General features: G+C 38.0%; 2 protein-coding genes across 6 annotated transcripts in view; one reads left to right on the plus strand and one right to left on the minus strand.

Moving 5' to 3' along the window:
• STK24 (serine/threonine kinase 24) overlaps positions 1–19,093 on the plus strand; it is a 52,599-nt gene extending 33,506 nt beyond the window's left edge. Inside the window, exons 3-11 of the mRNA XM_077173547.1 lie at positions 2,540–2,596; positions 5,495–5,603; positions 5,728–5,885; positions 10,202–10,387; positions 10,634–10,779; positions 11,672–11,795; positions 12,706–12,774; positions 13,652–13,788; positions 16,102–19,093. Of these exons, the coding sequence (XP_077029662.1) occupies positions 2,540–2,596; positions 5,495–5,603; positions 5,728–5,885; positions 10,202–10,387; positions 10,634–10,779; positions 11,672–11,795; positions 12,706–12,774; positions 13,652–13,788; positions 16,102–16,138 (1,023 nt within the window). The 3' untranslated portion in view covers positions 16,139–19,093. The remainder of the gene's footprint in view (positions 1–2,539; positions 2,597–5,494; positions 5,604–5,727; positions 5,886–10,201; positions 10,388–10,633; positions 10,780–11,671; positions 11,796–12,705; positions 12,775–13,651; positions 13,789–16,101) is intronic.
• A 3,358-nt stretch (positions 19,094–22,451) lies between these two features.
• The window catches only part of FARP1 (FERM, ARH/RhoGEF and pleckstrin domain protein 1), a 201,341-nt gene continuing 197,151 nt past the window's right edge, over positions 22,452–26,641 (minus strand). For all 5 annotated transcript variants that reach the window (XM_054655038.2, XM_054655037.2, XM_054655036.2 and 2 more), the window contains exons 25-27: positions 26,279–26,386; positions 25,130–25,281; positions 22,452–24,048 (exon numbers count right to left, since the gene is read on the minus strand). In XM_054655038.2, coding sequence (XP_054511013.2) covers positions 23,967–24,048; positions 25,130–25,281; positions 26,279–26,386 — 342 coding nt within the window. In that variant the 3' untranslated portion in view covers positions 22,452–23,966. The remainder of the gene's footprint in view (positions 24,049–25,129; positions 25,282–26,278; positions 26,387–26,641) is intronic.

Raw genomic sequence — 26,641 nt, forward strand, 5'->3', positions numbered from 1 at the left:
TGGTTCTACAGCGATGGTTTATTGGGAAGTCTGTGAAGGGTCTCGGTGACAACTCTTCTTCTGTCAAATGAGCTAAAACAGCCCTTTTATAGGGTAAGGGGGATCTAAACTTGTCCAATAGTGGGGGTTAGGGAAAGTGACCTATGGGTTTACAGAGATAAGCTTTGGGGCGGGGGGTCAGAGACAGGAACTTATTTTGCTGTCTCATCATGACTCAGCAGTTCCTACTGTTAAGCCTCAATCCTCCATGGAGCTTTCCCAAGCTCCATGAGGTTTGCTACAACTATAAGTAGTATAACATGTAGTAGTGTAATTGTGTAATACAGTTGTGCAACTGTGTAATTAAAATTATATTCTTAAATATTTATGTGAGTTATTTTCTACTTCTAATTTCTAGTTTTCAGCTGGAGAATTTGGTACCTAGCATTCTAGAGAGTTTCTCTTTTGGGAAATTATATCTTATTTTGAGTTGTTAACTCTTTCAATCCTTGAGATAATAGAAAAGGGAAGACACAACTCATGTTGATATCTCTGTGAGGTGTTGTGGATGTTTGGGGGTTTTTCCCATTTTTTTTTTCTTTTTCTCTTCTTTTCTTCACTGTTTTTGAAAAGGGTCAGGGGTTTGCTTGCTTCCTTTACCTTGTTCTTTCCCAGCCAGGCACTTCCAGTGGACTAGGAAGTAGTGATACAGTCGACTTCATGTGTTTAAGTTACTATTAAAATGAAATGTGAGTTTTGAATATTCAGGAAATTTCATGTAGCTTTGAAACACATTTTATCCGCAAAATATAAATATAAAATTTTGATCAAGTTTAGGATGACTCACTATAAGACACATCTCAGTAATGTTCTTATTCTGGAGCTGCTAAGACCTGGAGCCTTGAAGGGACAGGAAAAACATGTAAAAGTTTTGGCAGAAAAACAAGTATTTCAGTACTGTAAGAGACTCTATCAAGATGAGTTACAGTTCTTGGAATATTTGTGGTGTCTGCAAGAAAGTAAGCACTATCGGGATGTTGTCTCTCAGTACTGAGATAGATTATATTTTTAAATTACTCTTTCCTTCTAAAATACGTGTTCTGGCTCTCTTGAAATGTTTTTAACAAGACTGTGTTGATGAGTTGATGAGTTGATTCCTGAAGAAAGGTACCTAAATTTAGCTGAAGCTCTGTGTTAAAAATAGTGGATGAAGAAGGAACCCTAATCCAGAGTCTTATCTAAAAATAGTACGGTATGTGTAACTGGGGGTAGGAAAAATGCACATTTACCTACAGCAGGAGTCCAGAGAGGGGGTGGATGCAGTGAACTATAGATATAATAATCACTAAAAGACTTAAGTGAGTCCTAAGGACTAAAATTTTAATCCTTCAGAGGATTTAGATGAAGTTATGTCCTGCAATACATTTACCACTTCTCTAAAAATTTGAATCCATCCTTACAGATGAGAATTCAGTCAGGTGTCCTGGCTATGTGCCATTATTTTTACATGAAGTTTTATTCTGTCGGATAAAGTAAATGAATATTGTTGCTATTTATGTGCTCCTTGCTCTGAGAGATATCTATATTATTATGCTAGAGGTCTTGTGAAAGTTTGGTACATACCATAGAGGTGAAACTAACTAACAGAGTGTAAAATAACTTGATAATCATAAAAACTAAACCACCAGTGTGTTTTGTGCAGCAATTTCATTTGAATAACTACGAAGTAGATTTGTGGCTTTGCTTTGTTGTGTGTTTTAAGGCTGGTACTGTAAGGAAAAGCTGAACTAACTGCTTCTCATTAGTGTATTTGGGAAAAAGATGCTGCAAACATTGGAAAGAAATGATTGCCTCCAGTCTCTTTCTTAGCACACTGCATTGTATATCTTGTGTTAAACAGTCTTATAACATGTACCAAGGTTTTCTTTATGAATATAGTAGCTTGATGTTGTTGTTAGCTTTTCTTTTAGTATCTGAATCTAGTAAGTTGTTATAGTCATTTTAAACAGTCTTCATTACTACTTTGCTTCTTCTTTCTTGAACAAAACTGTGCAAAAATTCTATACAATATATCAGATGCATAAGCATTAGTGGAGAAAAACCTACTTGACTGTTCAAGAAAATGAAACAGTGCAAAAAAATGAAGAATAAATTCTATTTCAATTGAAACTAGACAGGAGTCAAGCTTACTAAAGAAACTGTTTAGAGGTATCTGCACAAATAAAGATGATCAACAAAATCGAGATAATATTTTCTAAGGAAAGGAAATATGTTATATGTAACACTATTTGATATTTGGAATCATTGAAATTTGGAATTATGGATTTTTTAAAATTCCATAATTGGAATTTTAAAATTAAAATGCATTCTCCTCCATGCACACACTCTTGAGTAAATAATCCAGAGATATTTTTGAAGAACAACTAAATGTTAGTGGTGTTTCAAAACTACAGATAATTTCTTCATCAAAAAGAATGGGACAAGTCACATTAATTTAAGTTACTTCTTTTTTTCTTTTTTTTTTTAACCTTAATACATTTTTTGGTTTTTTATTTTACAGGATACCAAATTATGGATAATAATGGAATATCTAGGTGGAGGCTCTGCCCTTGATCTAGTAAGTAAATTATGCATGGTTTTTTGTTACTTTATTCCACATAATTATATTCCTATCTTATAATTCTGGAAACTATAATAGATCACTTGGCTGTGGCAATGTTCACTTTCAGAAAAGGATAAAAGTATTTGTCAATGCCTGAAAAATGTTATTTTCCATGAGGCATGACTGATTATTTGTGTAAATAGAAGGGAACTAAGCAACATAATATTGGAAGCAGGATATAAACATCTTAGAATGGTAATCTTCAGTCAGCCAGAGAGCACTAGTGCCTGAAAATAGTTTTTTGTATCTCTTAATTCTGCCACTACAACTCTTATACAAGTTTATACATTTTAATGTATCTTCTTCACCACCCCCTCCCCCAAACAAATAAACAAAAGGTTCCTTGTTTGAGGTCTTTCTGAAGCCTAAACAGACAGAAATAGAATTTAGGCTGGTATTAAAAATAATATTTCAAAGAAATAGAAGAAGCTCTGGACTCCATGGAGGGTACAGGGGCCTTGCAGGTAGCCCTGGATGGACCAAAGTGCTGTGCAGTCATCAAGGGTATGAAATTTAACAGGAGCAAGGGCCTCATTCTGCACCTGGGATGGAGTTGCCAGGTTTGAATTGGAATTCAAAGGGGTCAGTGCAGATCATGTTTTCTGTAACTGGATGCTGACATTCACTTCAGCTATTAAAAAGCACCCAAGCCCCCTCCCAAATGACACACCTCCTTATGTTCACTGTGGATTTAAAAAACACTGTTAGAGAAATAATAATGCATGTTTTAAGTATGTGAAAATTGTTATCCAAACTGAGGCAGAATGTCTTTGTAGCAGAGTTTGCAGTTGTCAGATAGGATAACTGATAAATGCTTGAGGAAATAGCAAAAGGAACAAGGTCACAGTAAAAGGATTCTGCTGGTGATATCCAGAGCACAGGAGTGGGTATTAAATGTGGGCTTCTTGCAGTTGTGTATTTTTGAACCCATTTATATCTTTAGCTTCCACATCTGTTAGGAGTTCTGTGGTTGTGTAAAAATTTATGAAGTTCTCCATAAAGATGTGATAAAAAATGTGTATTTATTGTTGTGATCACTTTTTTCTTCTGGACAGAAAAGCAACTAGAAATTAGGTTTGCTTTTATAAATTAGCTATTACTTTCTTTGTATAGGTATAAAAGAGCAGAATGAAAACACATGTTACCATATTTTCTTCTTCTTTTAAAATCTCACAAATTTCACTTATGTGATGATTATGTGTTTATTCTCTAAGTTTGATGCATAGAAATAGTAGAAAGTACTTGTTCACATCTTAAAATGCTATTGAAGAAATTTCACCCCAGAAATAAAATCATCCTCTAAATGTCTATTAAGCACCTTTTGTGTGCTTCATTAATTTTCAGTTTATGTTCTGGTGTATGTTCTCCTAGTTCTAACGTGCACATTATGGTTCTCAACTAGAACCTGGCATGCTTTGCCACATTTTCATAGTTGAGGCAAGGATTACTGAGATCCTTGAATTTTATGTTCAGAGTGCAGACATGTCATTCTAGCTTGGTGTTTTCTGTACTTGAATATGCACTGGATGATTTCAAAATGCTGCCTCCTGCCTCAGAAAAAGTACATATAATGCAACTGCATGTACATTTTTGGTCAAACTTTGAGTATAGTTCAAGTTTGTGACCAAGGTACAAGTGCCAGTCTTCTCAGATTTACTCTGTTTTCAGTAATTCCTCCTCACTAAGGTGAGTTGAAGCTGACATAGGAGGTTTTCCCCCATTAGATGTGCTGTGTCATGTTACCAAGTCTCAAACTGGTGCTTACAGCCTGGCTGGAGCAAAGCTTTGAGAATGTCTTAGTGGGTTTCAGTGGTAATATTGTGTGTATTATCAGAACTAAGGAAAAGCAAATAAGATTATAACTAAAGCTGCAAAGATAAAGCAAATGCATTGTTACATGAAATATTACCTCTGTTGCTATGCATGAGGATTTCTGAGGGCTGTACTATTTTTAATTTTTATCTGAAAATCCTTATCTGAAATGCTTTCCTTCTCAGAGAATGAAGCTTTAGAGGTACAACGTTTTGATTGTGATTCAGTGAGTGCTATTGTGGAGTAAACTAGAATAGTGGAATATTTCCAATATTATCTGTTGGACACAAAGTTTCAGTGTCTCCCTGGAGATGCCCTTATTGTTTAAGGACAGGGTTTAAGATGCCCTTATTGTCTCTCTGGGTAGTGACCTTTCCTCTGTTATTCTCAATTTTAGAATTCATATCACATGTAAAGAACTTTGGGATCATATAACGTTACCGATTCTTCTCATAAGAAAAATTACTTGGAATCTTTTAACAATTAGCAGATTTATATTTCCAGTATTACTTGAAAAAAGTTAATGCTTTAAAGGTAATGTTCTTTCAGCCTGTCAGTTTGAATTGAGTTTTAGAGAATTTCTCAAAGTCCAGTGCAGTACGTAGTCACAGACTGATGGATGTAGTACCTTGAATGTCTTAGCTTCTTGCTCAGGCTTTGAGATCTGGGTCCACATAGGGTCTGTGGAGTTGCACATCTAAGTTCAGAGTAATGTTAACAATCAGATGCTTTTCAAAGGTTAGTATATCTGACCACCATACCTGACCACAAAGCAGAAACTCAAGGCTCTGTCTTTATGGCACCTCTAACAAATTTTACGTAATATTTAAAATAAATTATTTCTTTGCCTGTTGTTCATTAAGCCATTTAGTTTAGAACTATGTGTTTTAAAAAAGAGTATTTTGTTTTGTCTCACATTATGAAGTTAGAAAATTGGAAGTTTTGAGGGCTGACAGAAGGAGTAATTTCTTTTTGTAGTCACAGTGTTATTTCTGTTTGTCCTTTTTTTATACATATTTAAACATTTCTTTCATCTCCTAGTTAGAGCCTGGCTCACTTGATGAAACTCAGATTGCTACAATATTGAGGGAGATACTCAAAGGACTCGACTACTTGCATTCGGAGAAGAAAATCCACAGAGATATTAAAGGTAAATTGTTTTATTTGTGATGAAAGAATATCAGAAGAACTCATGCAAACCTGTATGAGCACCCTTACATTGTCAAATGGTGTCAAATATCTTCATTTCTGGTATTTCTTCTTCTTTATTCCAGCTGCTAATGTATTGCTGTCAGAACAAGGGGAAGTAAAACTGGCAGATTTTGGAGTAGCTGGGCAGCTAACAGATACACAGATAAAGAGAAATACCTTTGTGGGAACACCATTTTGGATGGCACCTGAAGTAATAAAGCAATCAGCATATGATTCAAAGGTGAGGTACTTCAAGGCATTACTAAAGTCCCTTCCTTTTTCTAAATCGAATTATATAGGTTGGTCTTGAGAATGCAGCTTATAACTTTGGCTGTGTCTACATGAGGATGTGTTCAGGTGACACCTAGCAGCTAAAAGCTGTTGGTGAGGAAAGATTTCCTAATTTGTATCTAAGGTTTAAGTTTTCTAGTTTATTAAGACAATCCAGATGGCAAGAAATGATACAGTATTCACGAGTGCATCTCATCACCTTTTTTTCCCACTCTATTGATGAGTATTTTTGGCTGTTTTAAAAGTAGAAGAGTGCAGATATTTAGAAAAAGTGGAAGAGTGCAAATATACTCAAACTGTTAATATTCTTCCTCTTGCTTTTAGAAAAAGATAGCCAGCAACACAGTTGAAGAATATGGATTTGGTTGGATGTGAAAGTGTTGTTTGAAAGGGCTGTTACTCATCTCTGGCAAAATGTGCTGCTCTGACCGTGTTCTTTCAGATTTGCCATTTGGGAGGTGTTAATATTAAATACCAATTTTATCTATATGCAGGATTTTGATCTAGTAGAGTGGCACCTCAGCATACTGAAATCTCAAGACAAGCACAATATAGCAATTGTAATACATAGCTGGGTCACAATAGAAATGTGAATCCATTACTATTCTCTGTATTCTCATCAGTATGGCACTGTGTGTCCCTGCTTGCCAGAAAGGAATATGCCCATTAGAGCCAGTTCAAGCCTATTGCTTTTTTCAAAGTTCTTTGTGTTGTTTACTTGTTTTTTATGCTTCTGTTTGTTTGAGGTACATCTACAGCTCTTGGCTGCCCCTGCCTTCTCCCTGCCCCACATGGCCGGGCTAGCTCAGCAGGACACCCATGTATCAGGAAAGGCTCTTTGCCCAGCCCACTGCTGCAGCTGTAGGTCTGAAACAAAGGTCACCCTCAAGCCCAATTTGTGTTAAGATCAGCTTTCTTTATTATAATAACCAGTATTTCCTTATGTTCTTCCCTGAGCTCATCTTCCTTGCTCATGTCCTCTGATTTCCCTGTAGGGATTTGTTGATTGGCTGTATCTCCATGCAATGGGACAGGTTGGGATGTTTCTTTCCATTTGCCAAGGCTGATTCTGGTCTAGGCTGTACTATTGCTTAATTCCCTGTTTGATATCTTTCTGTAAAGAGGCTATAACAAGCAAAACACTGTAGAGCCTGTAGAAGCTTAAATAACCCCCAAATCCCAATTTAAAGTTGAGTAAACATTTTTTGAATGGTGGTTGTTGTTTTTTCCCTTTGTGTGTTTTTGTGGGAGATTTTTAGTTAGTTTATTCGTTTTGGTTTTGGTTGGTTGGGGTTGGGTTTTTTGTTTTTTTGAGGTTTGGGAGTGACCATCACTTGGACAAAGTATGATTCAGCTCTTAGGTTTTTCATTCTGGCTGTTTCAGTCTGCAGTGTCATATGGACATAAGTGTCTTGGATACTTGATGAGGATTCCCAATAAAAGCTTGAAAGGGCTCTAGGTTTTGGCAGTGCTTCTGCTTCCTGTTTTGATTCCTGTCTTATCTGAAAACATGTTTTCTTAGCATGCTTCATTTTTCATAGATCTAGTTCTCTGTTCTTTCTACTATAAAACTTGTACTGTAAAAAATAGATATTTGATTTGAAAGTGTCTTTCTTTTGCACATAGCCTGTTTCTTTGACTTACAAGAACTTCAAAGCCAGACTGAATTTTACTCATTAGATTAGAAGAGGAAAGGCTTATGGCAGTATTGCAGTAAATAGTAGTTACCAGTGAGTTGGTGACTGTCATCTGAACTTGGAAGAAGAATTTCTGTTCAAGATTTGAAACTTTAAAAATTACAACATGTGAATGGAGTGTCACCACATCTGGAGGAGAACTATTTGTGCTTGTTCTGGGGTTTCACTGTCACAATCAAGTCCATTCTAGAAATGCCTAATTGGGTACATGTGCAATTGGTACTTCCTTTCTTATCTGTGAAAGGGGAGGATATGGTTCCAGAGGAATATGGGGTTAATTATTTTTGATGATGGGTTTCCAAAACCCATCTGGGACTTCAAAGAGTCTAGTGCACATGACTATACCAGCCATGGTTTGTTGCACTTTTTTGTTCATTTTTGTGGAGGAAGGTCACTAGCAGTAGAGTTATAAGTACATGAGGAAAAAAGGAAGTATTTATACATATATGTCTGTGCAGGTGGAAGTCTGTGCACTCAAACACATGTAAATTTGATGTTTATACTTCATATACACACTCTCCACCTGTGACTGAAAGTCTGGCAGAGGAAAAGTATCCATTTATGTGGCTTTAACACTTCACTCTTGAGAAACTGAAATTCTGAATAAATTGGAAATAATAATAATCAGTTGTTAACATGAAGACTCATCTTCACAGGTGACATTTTTCTTTTGTAACCAAGAAAAGCTTTCCTGCTAGAGGGAAGTTACTCATAATTAGGCTTGAGGAGAGCTTAGCTGATAATGCTCTTATTGAGATAAATGAAACTCAGGGCTCATGTGCTTATGTAATTCTTTGTGCTCAGGAACTGTTCTGTAACATGGGCTAACAAAATGGCATTTCATAAATTCAATGGTATGCTAATTGACTCTGAATTTTTTTTCATTCTTACTTGCGAAATTAAGTAACTAAGCTCTTAACAGTAGGGTACTGTCTGAACAAGGAAGGAGGAGCTTGTTTTGGGCCAGGCACTGTGGCTGTGATAGTGGAATGGATGTGTACAAGTCTGTCAAAGATAACCATGAGAATCCACAGGGATGACACAGGTGGGGTTCAGGGGTACTTTGTAAAGACAGCAGTGATGAATGAAATCTCTGCTCTGTCCAGCACCTGGAAATAGATCTGTTTACAGCATATCAAAATTCCAACTGCTCTGTTTGGGAGTAAAACCAGACAGCTTATGTCACATCTTTCCTGTTTTCCTGAGAATAAGACTTTGTTCTGCTTTCACTTAAAAAGAAACAGGAAAAAACCAAACATAAATATTTTAATTGGTATCTTGTCCTTGGAACAGACATTTCTGTGAAAATTTTTTTCTTTTACCTTTCTGACAGGCTTATTATCCATTCTCTTAACTTTTGGGTCTGTGATTTCAGCAAAATATGAGAGAATTACAATGCATTGCTTCACATTACTTCAGGCAGATTTGCAATAAGATTTGTATCAAGGGAGACAGCATTCCCTAGAAAGAGTAGCACATTTTGATGGTGAAAACTTTTAGAGGCTACTTGGACCAAAAAGCTGAATATTACTGTTCAAGAATGCATTTCTCTAGTCTGTGAAAAGGAATGATAAATAAAACCAGTGTTAAACTCCAGGGAAGTTATATTCTAGTGTATTAAATTTCTGATGGTTGTACTAGCTAATTTATGTTGAGGAAAAATCTTGTGCAAGTTAAAATACTTTATGTAAATATTTTAGTCTTACCCCATATTTACAGAGTGTACTTGAATATGGTAGATAAAATGCTAGTTTATAACAACTCTGCCATTGCTTTTGCTGTAGTAGTATTGATTTCAAAAAATTTAAACTCTATTTAGTAAAACTGTTTTGTACTGAAGAGTGGAGACAACCAAGAAACTCTGTTTACTTGGGCTATGAGGCTAATCACATAAAACAATGGTAACAAAACCGATTTACACATGAAGTTATTTACAGTAAAGCTTTAAAATCTACCTTTACAAGTGTGATGGTTGTGACTGGGGTAAAATTAATTTTCTTCACAGTATCTGGTATGTGGCTGTGTTTTGGGTGTGTGCTGCAAGTGTTGATAACTCAGGGATGTTTTCCTGATTGCTGAGCAGCCCCTGCACAAAGTCAAAGCCTCTCCTGCTTTTCACCCACCAGTGAGCAGGCTGGGGGTGCACAAGGAGCTGGGAGGGGACTCAGCTGAGACAGTTGATCCCAGCTGACCAGAGGGATATTCCACACCATATGGCCTCATGCTCAGCAATAAAACCAGGGGCAAGTCCCTGCTGCTCAGGGACTGGCTGAGCATCTTTCTGTTGGAGGAGAACAGCTGTTTCCACTTACATCCCTTGCCTTTCTTGGGTGTTAGTTCTCTCTATTTTCTTTTCCATTATAATTTATTATTATTGTTATTTTATTTCAATTATTAAACTGTTCATAACCCACAAGTTTTCTCCCATTACCCTTCAAATTCTCTTCCTCCCCCATTCCACCAGGGGACGGTGTGAGCAAGCAGATGTGTGTTGCTGGTTAAACTAGAGCAGCAAGCCAACGTTTCTTCTCTTTCTCCAACCTAATCTTAAAAGCATTCTTTCTTACAGGCAGATATCTGGTCATTAGGCATAACAGCCATAGAACTTGCAAAAGGAGAGCCACCTCATTCAGAATTACATCCAATGAAAGTTTTGTTCCTCATTCCTAAGAACAATCCACCAACGCTGGAAGGAAACTTCAGTAAATCCCTCAAAGAATTTGTCGAGGCCTGCTTAAACAAGGACCCAAGCTTTGTGAGTTTCATGTTTGTCAGTGTGTAGTAGAGAACTTGACTGCTTTACATGGATTGCATGAGTAAGTGTCATTCACCTTCTCTAATATGGTTTGACATAAGTGACAGGTATATTTTTAGATACTGTATATATTTAAAATCTCATTTGTATCAAGACTAAACTCTGGATTTCTTTGTTTTTGTAGTGAGTCACTCAATACTTAAACATGGTAAAAAAAAACCCCACTGTCTCTTTTTTTCTTTTAAGAGACCTACTGCAAAAGAGCTTTTAAAACACAAGTTCATTTTACGAAACTCCAAGAAAACATCTTACTTGGCTGACCTCATTGACAGGCATAAGAGATGGAAGTCTGAGCAAAGTCATGACGACTCCAGTTCTGATGACTCGGATACGTAAGTTTGAGGAGTCTATAAAATATCCTCCTTTAGGAGCCAAGGAGTTATTTTTAGCCACATGTATTGCTGTATTCAGTTATTTGCAGATTTTCAGCTTAGTGGCCTTGTTAAATGAATGCAATCTCAATTTTAGTATTGGCAGGGATTTAATGCAAGTAACAGTCACTGAGGAAAATCTCTCCTGGCCCATATTCTATGCTACCTTCTCTTTTATGTAGGATCCAGGGTTCTTCCTAGACACGAGCCCAGCTGTTCTGCAGGCAGAAGGTCTTAAACTGCACAGCCAAGTAACACTGTGCAAATAAGATTCAGGTGAAGAGATTGCCACAGCTTCTTCACAAATGGATTAAATACCTCATAGTAAAGAAAACACAACTATTCGCCGCAGTGCCAGGCTGCATGCTAATGGCAAGCATCAGGTTATTTCTTGGGTGACATTACAGCTGTTTATTTCTTTACAGTATTAATGGCTTCATGCCTTCCAGTGACCACAGTTCCAGTGTCTTAGCTAATTTTCTAGGCAAGAAAAGTGAATTTAGTTTTCTAGTTTTATCCCCTTTTCCTAATGAGTTGAGGTACTCTGCTAAAGCCAGTTTTCAGATAGCAATAAAACACTTCATTTAACTTGTTAATATGACTTAGGAAAATGTTTTCAATCTGTAATGCTTCACTTCCTTAAATCTGGGAAGTATCTTGGTTTAAATTTTTAATTTACCCAAAAAAAAAGTTACCTTAATTTTCATACTTGTCTTTATATGTAGTGGCCTGCACAATAGAATCCTGATCTTGGTCTTTACTGAGTTTTTATATTTAGTGTGTACATTTAATGAACATCAGCAGTAAGGTGTAGGTAATAAAAATTGATTTATTTTTTTCCTTTCCCTTGAAGTGAAGCAGATGGTCAGGCTTCAGGTGGGAGTGACACAGAAGAGTGGATCTTTACAATAAGAGAAAAAGACCCCAAGAATCTAGAGAATGGAGCAGCCCAGCCTTTGGAGTTGCAAAGAAATAAGGTGCTCAAAATATTGACTTCATAGTACAAGGAGATAATTCTGCTTTAATAATTTAGTGGGGTGATTTTATTTTATGCCTTTAAAAGCATTTATATTGTGAAACTTCCAGTATTTTTGCTAAAAATGTGTTTTCTGCAGTTGCCTTTCACAAAACTTTCTGAGTAAGCCTTGAATTTTGGGCATCCTGTTAATGTGTCCTTTTTTGTAGTTGGCAAAATACGTACCAAAATATTTCTCTAGTTTGGAATAAAACCACTGGAGGAAGACCAGGCAATATTGTATTTTTAAAATCTCATTCTGTATAGTAAAGTAAAACCAGTATATTGCAAATCTAGGCTGGAGTTTTGGAGAAGGCATTTTGGTCTTTTAAGGAAAAACAGTACAATGTAACAAAGAACAAAATGTGCCTGGGTCCAAAAAAAACACCAAAAAAAACCCACCAAACCCAAACAACCCAGAATAAGGGATGTCTAGGAACTGCCCCATTGTATTTTTTGCAAGCTGTGTGGCCAGAGCAGGTTGATGCTGTGCTGGCTCTGAAAATTAAGGAGAAATATAAGAAAAATATTGTATCATCCAGGATGAACCTAGTAAATATCAGCATGTCTATGACTTGGTTAATGCTCAGTAGGATTGTGGGAGTTCAGTGGTTTTGGTTTGTGGTTTGTTTTTTTTTTTCCCTTCTAATTTTGAGCTTGCGTGTATTTGAGGTGCTGCAGTCTCAAATTTTAATTCAGCCTCTATTTTCCACAGTGCTTTGGAATAGTATGTTGTAGAACATTTTCCTTATATGGAAACAGAGCTTTCATAAAGTGTAGCATGTTGGAACTACATTTTGTCTTTATTAGCATACAATGAGGATTCTTTTTTTCAAAAATAAAATTGGTCAGATTTTTTTTTTTCTTTAAAGGAAAAGGATATCCCAAAGAGGCCTCTATCCCAATGCCTGTCTACAATTATATCCCCTTTATTTGCAGAGGTAAGTTATTGCTTTAAAACTTAACAATTCCAAGGTTTATCTGAAAAAAAATTGAAAAATATAATGAATGATACCTAAGTTTGCTACTACCCATTTTGAACTTGCTGTGTTAAGTTTTAGCTGTGCCTTTAGTATGTCTGCTTCTGAGATCTGTTCCTAACAATACTTGATATGCATGGTAGTAACATCAGCCATGCTGGCCTAAAGCAATGAACGTGACAAGAAAAAGGTGTGTCAATGTTTGGATTGCAGCATTCTATTTTTGACACTACTTTATGTATTTATCTTATTACAAATTTCAAGCTCAAGATCTGTTCCAAGATACAGTTGTAGACCAGATCATAAAGAATTTAACTTTTGAATTTCACGGTTGAAAACTGTATTTTGTTCCCATTCTGAGTTTTATATTTTTTATACTCTCCCCCCAAATACTTAAAAACAACTTTGAAAAAGAATATATGAAGGATAAGAGAAGAATTTATGAAGATATGATTATTTTTAAAAGTTGATAAAATTACTGCAGTGTATATGTATAAACTATAGGTGTGCAAGTATGGATACTAAAGTATAGGAAGCACATCTTGAAACCAAACAGCTATGGGTAAATACTGCTTTTTTCCCCTTGGGATACTTTGTTGTCATTTTTGGCTGTGAGCATGCTGAAAAGGATATGTGAAGATGAATGACATCCTGATAAGTACTGTAAAGACAAACTTCTGCTTGAAAAAAGTCTTCAGTATGTGAGGGTCTATGATGAAAGTCAAATGCTGACATTGTGAACACTGATGGTCACTTCCTAACAAGCTTCTGCATTATATTGTGTATAGAAATATTTATTAGTATCTCATTAATATATTTCTTCCTGGTTTCCTTTCAGTTGAAAGAGAAGAGTGAGGTTTGTGGTGGTAACACAGATTCCATAGAAGAACTGAGGAAGGCAGTTTATTTAGCTGAAGAGGCTTGTCCAGGCATTGCAGATACCATGGTGTCACACCTTGTGCAGAGGCTTCAGAGGTAATGAAACTATTGCAGTATGGCTTACAGAATTCTATAAATATTTGGCTTACATTGAATTGAAAGAATTAATTTTTGTTACTAATGAAGAAGAAAACCACTTGTGCCTGCAGTTTGTGCAGTTGTGTTTACTTACTGGAAAAACACCTAATTGTGTCAGCAGTTCTAATTTCTTGCTTCGGGTGATAGCACATATGCATGTTCATCCTGTTGGTGTGCATACTGTGTGTCAAATGAGACTGGACAGGCTTTTCCCTTTGCAGTTCATGTAAGGGACACACACTTCCTTGGTGTCTGGGTGTGTATTGCAGAGAACACTCAGTGTCACTCTTAGGTTCCTTTGCCCACATGGATAAATTGACTGTTCAGTTGGTCTGTGCTTCCCTCACTCACATGGTCAGTGGTTCCTTGTTCATTTATTAAAGACAGTCTGTATGGCCTTTGGGTGACACCTCCAAAACCAATATTTGGTCTTACTTCAAAATGCCAAATTTCATGAGATTTTTCTAACTGCCTTCCTTAGGAATATATTAGGAACAAATAATCAATTTTCTGTTCCTTTAAATGCCGCACAAGAAAATACAAGAAGTATAAATTTCAGAATTGCTGCTGGAAGAGGCTATAAATGTAACATTGACTCTAGGAGCCCGCAGCTGGTGTGAATCTCACAGCAGCCAGATTGGATTGCTTGGTACTAGAAAAAACTCATGTCAGTGATTAATCATGGACCACTACATGGAAAAAGATCACCCTAAGCAGGTGTCTCCCTTACACTGTCTCTAACCACAGCTTGGTAAAGTTTAGGAATTCACAGCTTTGAGGTTGAAGCACAGGATTTCCAGGCTGACCCTTTCTCCTTCGGTAAAAACCAATGCCAAGAAACTTGCAGGCAATCATGTTTGTTGCTTTATGGGCTGTTAAGAATGAAGCCCACTCAGCATCTCTAGTGCTGAAAGGTTACTTCTAATGCCAGATGTCCTGTCCTGTCTCATTTGGTCCTGGCAGACTTGAAAGAGCTGCTGGAGGTTCCATCTCAGTTGTTTCCATTAGGGGTTCCAAAATTGAATCCAGTCTTTCATCAGCTAATATTTCAGTGTTGTATTTTTATCAGTCTGGTACAGGATCTTCCTGGAACCGGAAACCTCAAAAACTTGATGCTGCAGTTGAGGCTGAAAATGGCCATGTGGAGACAGTGCCAAGACATGGGCATTTTTGGAGATGCTGGAAGTGATCTTACTTGTTCTGTCACGACAACAACATTCATAATTTTTGTCCTGTGAGAAAGATTTCAGAACCCTTTATATACCTGTTTAGCATTGCTTTCCTTCTGTTCTGCTTCCTTGGACTTAGTGTTTTTCTTGGTCATAATGTCTTAGAGCAGTGAAGGCAAGCACTCCATTCTCTTTCTAGCACAGAAAGAATTGTTCATAGAGAATGTTTGTCAGTGGATCACATCTGGGCGAACTTTCTCTATTTTTCAGGGACTGTGTTCCAGCTAGTATGGGATAATGACTCCAGAAAGGGAGTGAAAGAATGAATAGCAAGAACTCCCACTAAAAATGAGCTTGAATCATTCCATAGCTTAGTAGGTTTCACTTGGGGATAAACCTGTTTTTTGGAGCTGAAAAAGTAATTCCTTCTTGTTTGAGTGCTGCAAGAAGTATGCTCTGTTACATCATTAGGTCATTCAGTATAATACCCTCTCAATTTGATAGCTAATTACTGAAGTTAGGTTTTCAACAAGTTTCTGATTACATTTTCACTCCCCCTTATGATTGGTTAGAACTGGATTTTGTAAGCTTGTCTGAATGAATTAACTGGGACCCTCAGAATAGCTGCCCAGTAATGTGCATGAATCCAGTAACCTTCCCCCTCCAGTTTTGATTTTGGATGTTTGGTGAAGTTTACTGGAAAGCTAATGTGATTAAAAGGTGTGCTTATTTCTTTGGATGATTTAAGAATCTGCTTAGATCAAGAGACAGAGTTGTCCTGGCCCAGTAATATTTTGAAAAGATTTGATGTAAGCTTGCAGAGTAGGAAAGTGGAGTCACTAAATGTTCTTCCATCATCTAGTGCTGCTCAGTAACACATTTGAGCACAGGTTGTTGCTGTTTGCTAGGAAAGCAGTGATACTCTTAACAGGGTTGTTCAGTTCCAAGGCTCTTCCTTTAAGGTGTGGTGGCAGTGGTGAGTGCCATTGTGTAAGAAAAAAGGCCAGAACTTCAACAGCATAAAATGGAATCACTTCATTGCTGCTTCTTGTGAAATACCTTTCTAAAAGTTGCAACAGTAACTATTTCTTTTCCTCTTCAGATATTCCCTAGCTGGAGGAAGTTCTTCATCCTACTGACATACTCTTCCTTCCTGGCTTTCCCAAGACAGCAGAAATCCCATGGTGTCTGCACTGAAGGCGTGCACCCTAATGCTGTTCTGCCTCTCAGTCTCTGGAAAGTCCTTGGGAGAAAGGACATTCTAAGAGTGAAAATGAAGTCTCTTGGATGGAGGCAATCTTTTTCAGCTCCTTAAAGCTATAATTTTTTAAAATGATAATTCACATATTCCAGGGAGGTGTCCTTTTGTAAAATCTGAAATGTATATTTAGGTTTGTGATAGAGAAATTGAAGATATTGAGAAACCTCAGGTATCTTGCTTTAAGAATTCCACTGAGAGATGGAGCATGGTTGTTGGAATTGTGTACAGATATGTATATAATGTCTTTTTTAAAAGAAAGCCTTTCAATGTGCATAAGGAATCACTGTGTACAAAATGGTAAAGTGCTTTTGTAGATAATGTTAGTGGGGTAAACATTTGACAGGCCATAACTGAGTATTGCCTTGCCTTTATTACATGTAAAGTTTGAATTATGTGGTAAGTGAATCTCGGTTAGATTTTTGTGCGTGAAGTATTTGCCATTGAAAGAGTTAATCTTGTATTATAGAACCTTCTATTTGTACCTCAGCATAGACACAATTTTATTCTGTTTCTCTAGCATTTCTTTCTTTTTACTTATATTCTGAGCATCACTTTCTGTTTATGGTACTACTTCTAGTTGTTTTAAATTTCATACACCTGGTCTCTCAAAGCTTTAAATTTAAATGATTTTTTTTCCTAGAGAATGAGTTCTTTCATACCTTCCATTTCAAACTGTGCCAATGCAAATTCTGAAATAGTTCAGTTTTAGTAACAGATATTTGTGAAGCTTGTGAAATTCAGACACAGTTTTTTTTCACTTGAACATGTTTGAATGCTCAGAGAAATCTTTATTCCCTTCATTTATTCTGAAATATCTCCTTAAGGTGTAGATTCTAAGACAGTGGCAAGTATTTCTTTATCATGCCTATTTTTATCATTAAAACGAATGTCTTTAGGCATAAAAGAAAAATCATCCATGGATCCAGTATTTGGTCTCGCTGCCTGGATCTGTGCATCTCTTTACCAGAATGGATAGATGTTGGACAGAGAGACTGAGAAACAGCCCAGGTGCTGTGTGCTGGCTCCTGCTGCTTGCCTCTCCAGAGAAAAGTTACTTCATGAAATTCTGAATTTTAAGATTTCCGCTATTCCTGTGAGGGTTTCTAGATAGCTGACTTCAGGTGTCATAGATGTTGGAAACAGTAATACTAGTTCATTACTTGTATGCACAGTTGATTAGGTAGCTGCTATTTTTTTTCCCCCCACAGTATTACTCTGAGGTTCACCTTGGTTGGTTTCACCAAGAGTATATTCAGGTTCTTCTTATTCCAGTAGCTAAGAGAGCATTTTTGCCTTCTTTTAATGAGAAAATTTAATGACTTTATGCTTTGCATGACCGTGAAGTAACTTATATATTTACTTTTTTAAAAAAAATATGGATGGAAGCTTTGGAACAGAAAGGCTCAACATTTAAAATACAGGCATATCTGCCTAGCTTGGTACAAGAAACCCAGGTACTCTAACCATTGTGGAAGCTGGTGAGGTCTCCTTCCAGGACTTCTATCACCATGGTAGCCCTTAGTCTATGCATATTAATAGCCTTAATTTATTAATTTAAGAATTTAACAGTAAGAGGACACTGTCTTGCTAACAGAGCTAGTAAACTTCTGCCCAGGTTGGAACAACAGTTGGAAGAAATGTGGGTGTGTGTTCATCTTGAGGCCATGCTTTCAGGCATTACTCATTTGCCAGCCTAATGAGGTAATGGGTTTCCTTTATGGCTAAGGAAATTTAAAATAAATTGAACAATGCTAAAGTTTGAGCAATGTTTTACAACTCCACTTAGATTAATAGTTTTAATTATGTTGTTTAGCGTGCTCTTAAGTGTTATGGATAGGCTCACTTTTGAGGAAACAAATTTAGCACTGCTTTTGTGAAATGGGCATCAGAATGCAGTGCAATGGAAATTTACCTGTTAATGTCTCAATATGAGAACATTCAGCCTTCAATAGATCCCTGTGCTGTGACTGCACAAGGAAATCAACAGGTGTGTTTGCACTGGAAATGTAAATTGATCAGTGTAAGCTGTTCCCTAGTCATCTGTTAATGGAAGAACTGGAAATTAAAGTGAGCTTAATTGAAGATGCACAGAACTCTGAGACTTAGTGGGGAAGTTTAAACTTATGCTGCTGACTTGTCAAGAATTCATCAATCAGCAAGTTGAAAGAAATTCTAAGCTACACTCTTTGAACACTCATTTGAAAAGTTATATGTATGTGTTTTGAGTTGCATTTTAGTTGTGTTCCAGGACTGTATGTTGAGGAAGTACTTCTCTGAGTAGAAGAATTTGCTTGATGTGTCAGAGCTTAAGATGAATAAGACTTGTGGCGAGGGCAGGTGGCCAAAAGGCTTGGGCATTTAGAAGAAGACAAGACCTCATTTATGGTAGAGATGTGTATTTTTATATGTAATATACAGATTATTTAAATATAGACTATCTTAAACTGAGATTCACTGAAAAAAGCGTGCTGTATCTTGAATGTAGAAGTACAATCATTTGCTATTAAAAAGTATTGATGCTTTAAAAATCAGGTCTATATTGGTAACAGAAGAGGAGCTTCATTTGAAAGAAGCACCACCTCAGTTTCTCAGAGGAAAATAAGTGTATTGATATTTTTGAGAGGTTTTTTCATGCTTAAAACATGTCTGTGTTACGATGTTGCACTGATGATTTTTCTGTGCAGGTAGTACTTCACTCAGTCTTGACTATACTAAATGACAAGCTATCCCTATTTATGCAAACCTTTAAATTAGTAGAACTGCTTATTTGTCAGGGATTTCATGATTAGGCAGTAAATAAACTGTTTAAAAACAATAAAATCAGTTATTTGAACTGAAGGCTTGCTTTTTTATAACTCTCAGATCTATTTTATTACCTTAATTTTCTCTGCAGTTGCACTTTGTAGTTGCTGACCAGTTCACTGAAGGATGATGTGCTAGGGCACAGAACACTTCTGGTGTATTAACAAAGCAGTGACTTCACTCTGCAGTGCCATGGTTCCTTTGCAGCTCCATCATTGTGTGTGAGCTTGTGGGAACAGATGAACTGATCTTTGTGGAATGCCCTAACTGGGGTGTTCTGCCCTCGCTGTGCAAGAGGGGCAGGTGGAGGGGGAAGGTGAGGCTGAGTGTGTTGGCACCTCACTGCAAAGCAGCTGGCTCAGTGTGAGTTCCCATCCTCCTGTAGCCTGGCACCCCATCATCTGCCTTTTAATGTGCTTTTAATGTAGTTGGGCAATGTCTTCTTTAGGTCTCACTACTTTCTATCATGTTCTGTATTACTTTTTAAACTGCGTGGTACCAGTTTGTAGGAATTTTACAGTAACCTGGCTTTGAAGGAAATGTGTTTTGCCTTTAAAAATGTCACCATTGGAAGATTATCCAGAGTGCTGATAAGCACAGGTGTCATGCAAAGATCAGGACAATTCCAAATCGGTTTTGTAGGCTGCTGGGGAGGAGCTGAAGGTATAGCACAAATGTCTTTCCTGTTTTTAGCCGTGTTGTGCAGATGTGCTGGGAACCGCATTGAGCACATGCCATGGACAAATCGTATGCAAGGGTTTCCTGCCACCTCTAATGCATGATTACAGAGAACCATGAAAGTGTGTGTCTTGTTTTCTGTAATGCTGCTGCCTGTTTATAACCGTGTAGAGTAAAAGTAAAATTTAAATTTTACTTTTGTCACTCTACACCAACACAGTAAAGCTCCTTGTACACTACGTGACCTAGAAATAAAGAAGGAAAAGTTTCATGAAATGTTGCCACCTGAGTGGTCAGTGAGAAGAGATTCAGGGCCCCTTCCCTGGAGGGGATGCTCTGTGGATTTCTAGAGCAGTTATTGCCCACGTGTCAGTAATGATATGCAGAAAGGTTATTAAACAGTGTTGGGTTTTTTGTGGCAATCAACTCAGATTTTGTAGCACTTGCAGATGGCAGTGATTTAAAACCCACCTTGTAGCCTCCATCCTGCCAGCCCAGTGAAACTGATTAAGTGCTCACAACAAACTACATGGATTGCACCTTTACCTGGTGACAAACTGTGACAGCTGCACTCCTGTAGTTGTACTTCATTACTATTTTCTGCTGCTAAAAACTGTATGTGTGGCACATTGCCCATTATTTTGTCCTCTACCAGGTTTCCTGTGCCCCAGGGCAGAGGCAGTGTCCCTGTGCTGTAGCAGCTGGAGTTGTGCATCTGCCTGCACGTAGGTAACTGTGCTTTTGAGGGCTAAGACCATGTAATTGGTCCTGTATAGAAAGAAAGAATGGGCAAGATTGGGCTTTTCAGGTCTTTCTTGATCCTCTTTCTTGTTCTTAGCTGATGGAATGGCAGGCTATTACACCTGATTTTTTCTCTAAAACGAATTTTTCTTCCTCCTTAGTCAGAGACTTTCATCAAGATTTCTGCAATCACAGCATGTTTTCCCCTACCTGCTGACTTGTCTTTCAGTCTGTCATTTTTGTCTGGTTTCAGCTGAATTTACAAAGGCATTAAGGTGTCAGTGTTGTTCAAATAAAAAGTTCTGAAAAGAGGTAGGTTTGAGGTATATTATCAAACACATCTTAACAGAGGTTAAATTAGACAGCAGATAAATGGTGGAGATGCTTAATCTTGTTGAAAAAACCACAGGAGTCCAGGCTTTTTTGATCCCTTTGCCTGTGGTGCTACCTCCTGAGGCAATGAAATCCCTCTTTTGTTTTTATTTGTCCATTATTGGAAACTGGCAGCTATTTCATGGTGAGTAATAACAGCACCAGCAGCAAATCTCCTGGAGTGCCCCGTCTGAGGTTTTCCTGCAGCTGAGAGAGATGTGTTTAGTGATAGCTCCTGACCTGGCACACAGTGACCCTCCCTCTCTGCAGGCCCTGCCTGGCTGAACAGGCACTGCTATGATGTGAATCAGGATTAAAAATAAGTGGTTGTACATTAGAGCTTTCTAGTACATTGAGTTTTATTCACACATGTGGACTCTGCCCATTTCCGAGATATGAGCATCAAGACAATTGATTTTACTCTCTTACTATCATTTCAGTTTTGGGTTAACCCTGGGAATAGACACCTAGAAAAATGCTGACAGGTGACAGCAGTTCAGATGGTTCCATTTTATAAAGAAATTAAAAATCACACTAGTAGAGAAGAAAAAAAATTCTTGTGTTAGACTTTTTTTAAAATAGGAAAAATAATACAAAAAGGTGAAAATGGTGATTAGGTGGGCATTCTGAGAGTTGCACCCACAGCCTAACTTGGTCTCTGCTGTTAACAATAAATATCACTGTATTTTGGTCTTTGCCTTATTTTCCAAATTCACCTCATGTAAAAATGAAACTTAATGAGAAAAAGTGTTACTTGATTTCTTTGGAGAGCTCAGAATAAACTACTGCAGCAGACAGCAGTTAATGAACATTTTATCCAACAAGCCCCAGGCTTTTAAATTAAAATTCAGTTTTGGCTGAATTAAGGGCATGGCCCTCAATATAATTTACATTTAAAAAAGCCTTTCACTGTTACAGACAACAATTCTAAAGGGAAGAGGCAGGGCCCTGTGTTGCTACGTACTATTTTACCACTCAGTAATAGTAATTTTTGGCAGGACCAGGTCTGCAGCATTTTACTTCATAGCAACATAGAGTGCTGTTGCTTTTTCAGCATTGTTTTCCCAGACCAGTATGGCTGCAGCTGAGTTGTTGTTCACCTATGCTGTGCTATTTCCTCTTCTCCTCACTATGCAGATCAGTGCTTGCATTCCTGGACAGTCCTGAAGCACTGGAATTCCTGTGTTCCCTACAGGGCAGGGTGACAGGCTCAGAATGGACAAGGCAGGGGGACCTGCAGCTGAGAAAATGGGCTTCAGATTTTCCTACCTACTTTCCAAGTTTGTCCTTCAGCACATCTTAGCCAGAGGCAGTGCTCCAGGGTAGGTGTGATTATTGCACTGGTGTGGGGAGCCAGGGACACCAGCTAAGGCAAAGAGCAACTGCAGCACTCTACCTGCCCAAGGGGCTGAAGGTCTCCCTGCAGCTGAAGGAAATGCTCTGGAAAGAGTTTCCCTTTGTCAGGATGTGCTTGGATTTGGCCATGAGGACTGCTGCTTGTCCTCAAGGGTTTGGAGCCCATCCTCATCTTGGACAGAGGTATGTCTGGGGTTGGGGGTAACAGAAAGAACACTTTACTGTCTCGAAACAGGCATATGTACAATGGTGGAGTGAGGTATTTTATTCCCTTTTGTTGTGAGCAAAGCTGTAAGAAGCCATTTTACACATCGCACACAGACAAGCCATTAACAGAGCGAGTAGCTGGATGAAGAAAAAGCAGGGATAGAACTTGCCCAGCTTTGTTTCCCAGACTGACCTTCAGGCCCCCTCTGCTTAGCACCGTGCTTCCTCCAAGGCCTCTAATGGTGATGGGTGTTACCAGCACAGCAAACTTCTGCCAATGGAAGTTTTACATCACCCTAGTGACAATGTTTCTTAGAACATGAGGGAAAGCATCTAAGCCTTGCAGATACAGTGCTGCTGCCAACCTTCTCAGCGCCACCAATTTCTCCAAAATGTGGTGCCAGCTGATGTTGAAGTTAGGCATACAAAATGGGTAATTCTGCTGCAGGTTGTGTGAGTCACTCTCTGTCTGCCTGAGCCACAGGGGAGAGAGGGAGAGACTGAAATTCCAACAATAAACTGCAAGTCAATTTGGGATGTGTAGCAAGCAGGATGAAAACTCGGGGCTTCAGTAGTACCCCCCAGCTTAGAGCAATTTAGTTACCAAAACACTACAAATGAATCACAAATAGCTGCGGTTCTTGTAGCATACAGGTTTTCTTTCAAGTTTGTAAAACAAACAGCAGAATGTCACCACAGCCTTTAATTTCTTCTTGTACATAACCATTCACAGTACATTAACAGCCCAAATAATATTGCACTGGATTATTTTAAAAATTTTTCGTCTTGCAAGTAGTACTCACTTTTCAAAGCCAACAGATGAACAGTTTGGTCAACTTGCACCAAAAAAATGGTTAGATAAGAACCCTATACTTTATTTATACCACATGGATTTGTGACCCCAAAGGGAAATGAGAATGAGCTGTCAACTGTTTCCTTGTTAAACATAGAAAATTAGTAAATCGTTGCTGATTAAATGTAGAAAGACTGGGGAAAAAAGCATGAAATCTGAAGGTTATCTCATTCCTGTTAGACTGCTTGCTGTATATATAATTATATTCTATACTGTGAAAATCCATCTACATTTAAAAGCCCAGCAGTCTACAGATTAACATGGTAAAAAAAAAATAATATATTTTTATGAAAAGAGAAGAAAATAGTGTTTGCCTCAGAGGAGAAAGTTTTCAGATTTCAGTCATCTGGGAGTTCTTTTAGGTGCAATCTTTGAGGCAACAAAACGTCTTTTGGCATTTGGCACTCTAATAAGGACAATATTTTAATACTGGCACAAGCTAAAAACAGCACAGAATGACAAAATAGAAGACATGAAATGAACCGCAGCCACTGGGATGATGGTAAGCTAGTTTGTATATTCAGAGAACTTAAACAGTTTTGCTGAGGAATTGTGAAAGTTTCTGCAAAACCATACTCAATTCTCTTCTTTTACCAAAGTGTAAGTTTTCCTAAACTTGGAGGGAGAAAAAGAGTTTCAAATGTCCTCTAGAAAATCAGCAGCTGCTGGACAATCAACAGAGCGGCTTGTTCAGCCGTCAATAGGCGTGAGGCTCTTTGTGACTCAGAGCTCGAGTGCGAGAGGCAGAGCTGGTGGCACTTCGGATCACTTCCATCCATCTGTGGGAGGCACCAGGACAGACACAAACAAAAGAAGGTCAGTTCCCAGGGGAGGAGATCTTGACAGGTACAGTCTGTGCTATTGGTTGTACAGTTTGATTTTTAGTGCCTGCGGGAGCATCTTCCTACTTCACCCCTAAATCTGTCTCAAGACAACTTCCAAAACTGTAAGGAGGTTTAGAGAGAACAGACAGCAGGTCCCAAACAGCAGGGATGGGTCCCAAAACTTGTGAAGTTAATAATGGTTTTACTTGCTCTGCAGACACCAAATATCTTTTTTCTGAGTGGTCCAAGCAATGAGCAATTGAGACCAACCATTCTTAAATCTGAGAGCAAAAAAATGTACTTTAGCTGCAGTTTCTGCTTGTTTTTCCTAGAACTGATAAAAGCATTTTGTGTTTTTATTTTATCACCACTTTCCTACAATTTGCCTTGTTTATAGTTTTGGACTGACATGGCTAAAGGTTAAGAGCAGCTTTCTTTGATGAAGACATCATGATTTTTGACATGTTCATGCTAAAAGAGCTAAATTAGTTCCCTGTATGAACAATCCCAAACCACAAACTAGGAGGAGTAGTGCCTTTTCCCTGACTCTCCATGTATCTGAAGTTCAGTGGGAGGTGTAAAAATTACATGGTGAAGTGGCATAAATATGTAGTAGGAACAGCTGCTTCTATAAAAATTTGAATTTTTTTTCAGGTGTGGATTTTCCATGCAGTTGTACTAAAGGAAGCCAAGCTATTTTGAAGAGCTACTGAGGTGTCCTGTGATCTGTTCACATGCTTCCTGAAGTCTGAGGCATGGAGCTCCCCATACAGCCAGCCTGATCCATTTTGACTGGATAATTCCAGGTTTTGCAGTAATTACTATTACTGCTTCCATATCATCACAACCAATCACTTGATTTTAGCAGTATCAGGTTTAAAACTTCCTTTATAATTTTAAAAGGTCCTTTCTCCAGTTGTGCTGAACCACTTGCCTGTATTACTGAACCAACTTACTAAATAAACTTTGTATCTACTAACCTTTGGAAGAATGCTCCTGGAATTTAACAAAAATTTTCTCTCAAAAACAAACTTACCTTTCAAAGGTGTATTCACTTTCAGCCCTGAAGTAGTACACATGGGATTTGAAATGTAGCTTGAACACATAATCTTTGTGAATGTTTTCAGATTCAGAAGGAAGGGTAAGTGAATATCCCAATAAAGGAAGGCTGGCTAAAGGATGATTGTCCTGAAAAGATATGATGGAAAGTGCTCTGAGATCAAATGCCCTTAAATAAAGAAAGCATAAGTAAATGGAAAGCAGATACACACCCTCATTTAAAGATCACTGTGTTTCTTTCTACACATGTGCAGAAAAAGACCAGATTTATACAATTGCAATAAGATTAATTGTCTGGTAGTTTCAGTTGGTCATCATTATAGACCCTCTGCATAAGGATCTGCTGCAGGCTGATCCTATCAGTATTTCCTTGAAGGAAAGCTGGCTAATATCTTGGAGTTTCACTGCTTTCAAACTGATGAACATAATGCTCCATCATTTGCCACTGGCAGGGCACCACCCAGGTTCATCCTCAGCTTGCAAACTCCTTTAGAGCTGTGCTGGCCACCCAGCAGGGTCACTGCTGAAGTGCAGTTACTGCATGGCAAACGATTTCTTTATCCCTCTTACATGTGCAATATCCTCCAATTCCTTCTTTCATCATTAAGGATTTCTATAACAAAGCATAATGTATCAACTCAAGTTACTTTGTGCTTATGCCCTGCTCAGAAGTCCAACAGATTCTAAACAGGAATCCCCTACTTCTGCAGTAGGATATTTGCTCAGGTAGATTAAATCATTGACCAGTGTTCTCTTGTTTGGCTTAAGTGTCAGTAATGGTAAACAGAATTTGTAAGTCACTATTAAGTTTTTAATTGTAGTGATAAAAGCCTGGTTTGAGCTTGCATCACAGCTTCTGAGCAGTGGTGAGCTCTGCTGTGCTTTCAAGAATGATCTGTACTGTGCCTGCTGAAAGCTTCAGGAAAGAACTGGCCCAGGAGCAGTGAGAACAAGCCCTGCTCTGTGTGCCAGTGGCAGTGAAGGCTGTGTGTGCAGCTGTGCCCAGTGCACCTGCTGCTCCAGCCTACAGCATCCCTGACTGATATCCACTTCTCTCTCAGCTGCCTCTTTGGAAAAGAACCCCCCACTGTCATCTCCAGCCACTCACACTTGCCCGGTCGGTTACCTGGTGCGATTTATAGAAGAACATGCAGAAGTTGGTGAACACCACCCAAAGCTTCTGCCACCCGTTGCTGTTTTTGAATTTTCTTAGCAGATTTCCAGACAGCTGGTTCTGAAACAGATCAAAAGCAGCCAAGTAAAACAGTGAAAGGTGCCTGCAGCTTAGTTATTGTAAGAAAAATTATTTGCTTTTATCTGGTTTTATGTGACCTGATTGTAAATGAAAATGTTTCAACTGACTGGACATACTTTTCTTCTGCATTTTTCTACTGCTGAGCAGTAGGTAAGTACTTTACATATTTTTTTGTTTGCAGCTGGGTACTTCCAAAAACTCAAAGCTACTACACTAATTATTTTATCAGCTGAG

Source organism: Agelaius phoeniceus, chromosome 2 (genome assembly GCF_051311805.1).
Source record: "Agelaius phoeniceus isolate bAgePho1 chromosome 2, bAgePho1.hap1, whole genome shotgun sequence".
NCBI classification, from domain to species: Eukaryota; Metazoa; Chordata; class Aves; order Passeriformes; family Icteridae; genus Agelaius; species Agelaius phoeniceus.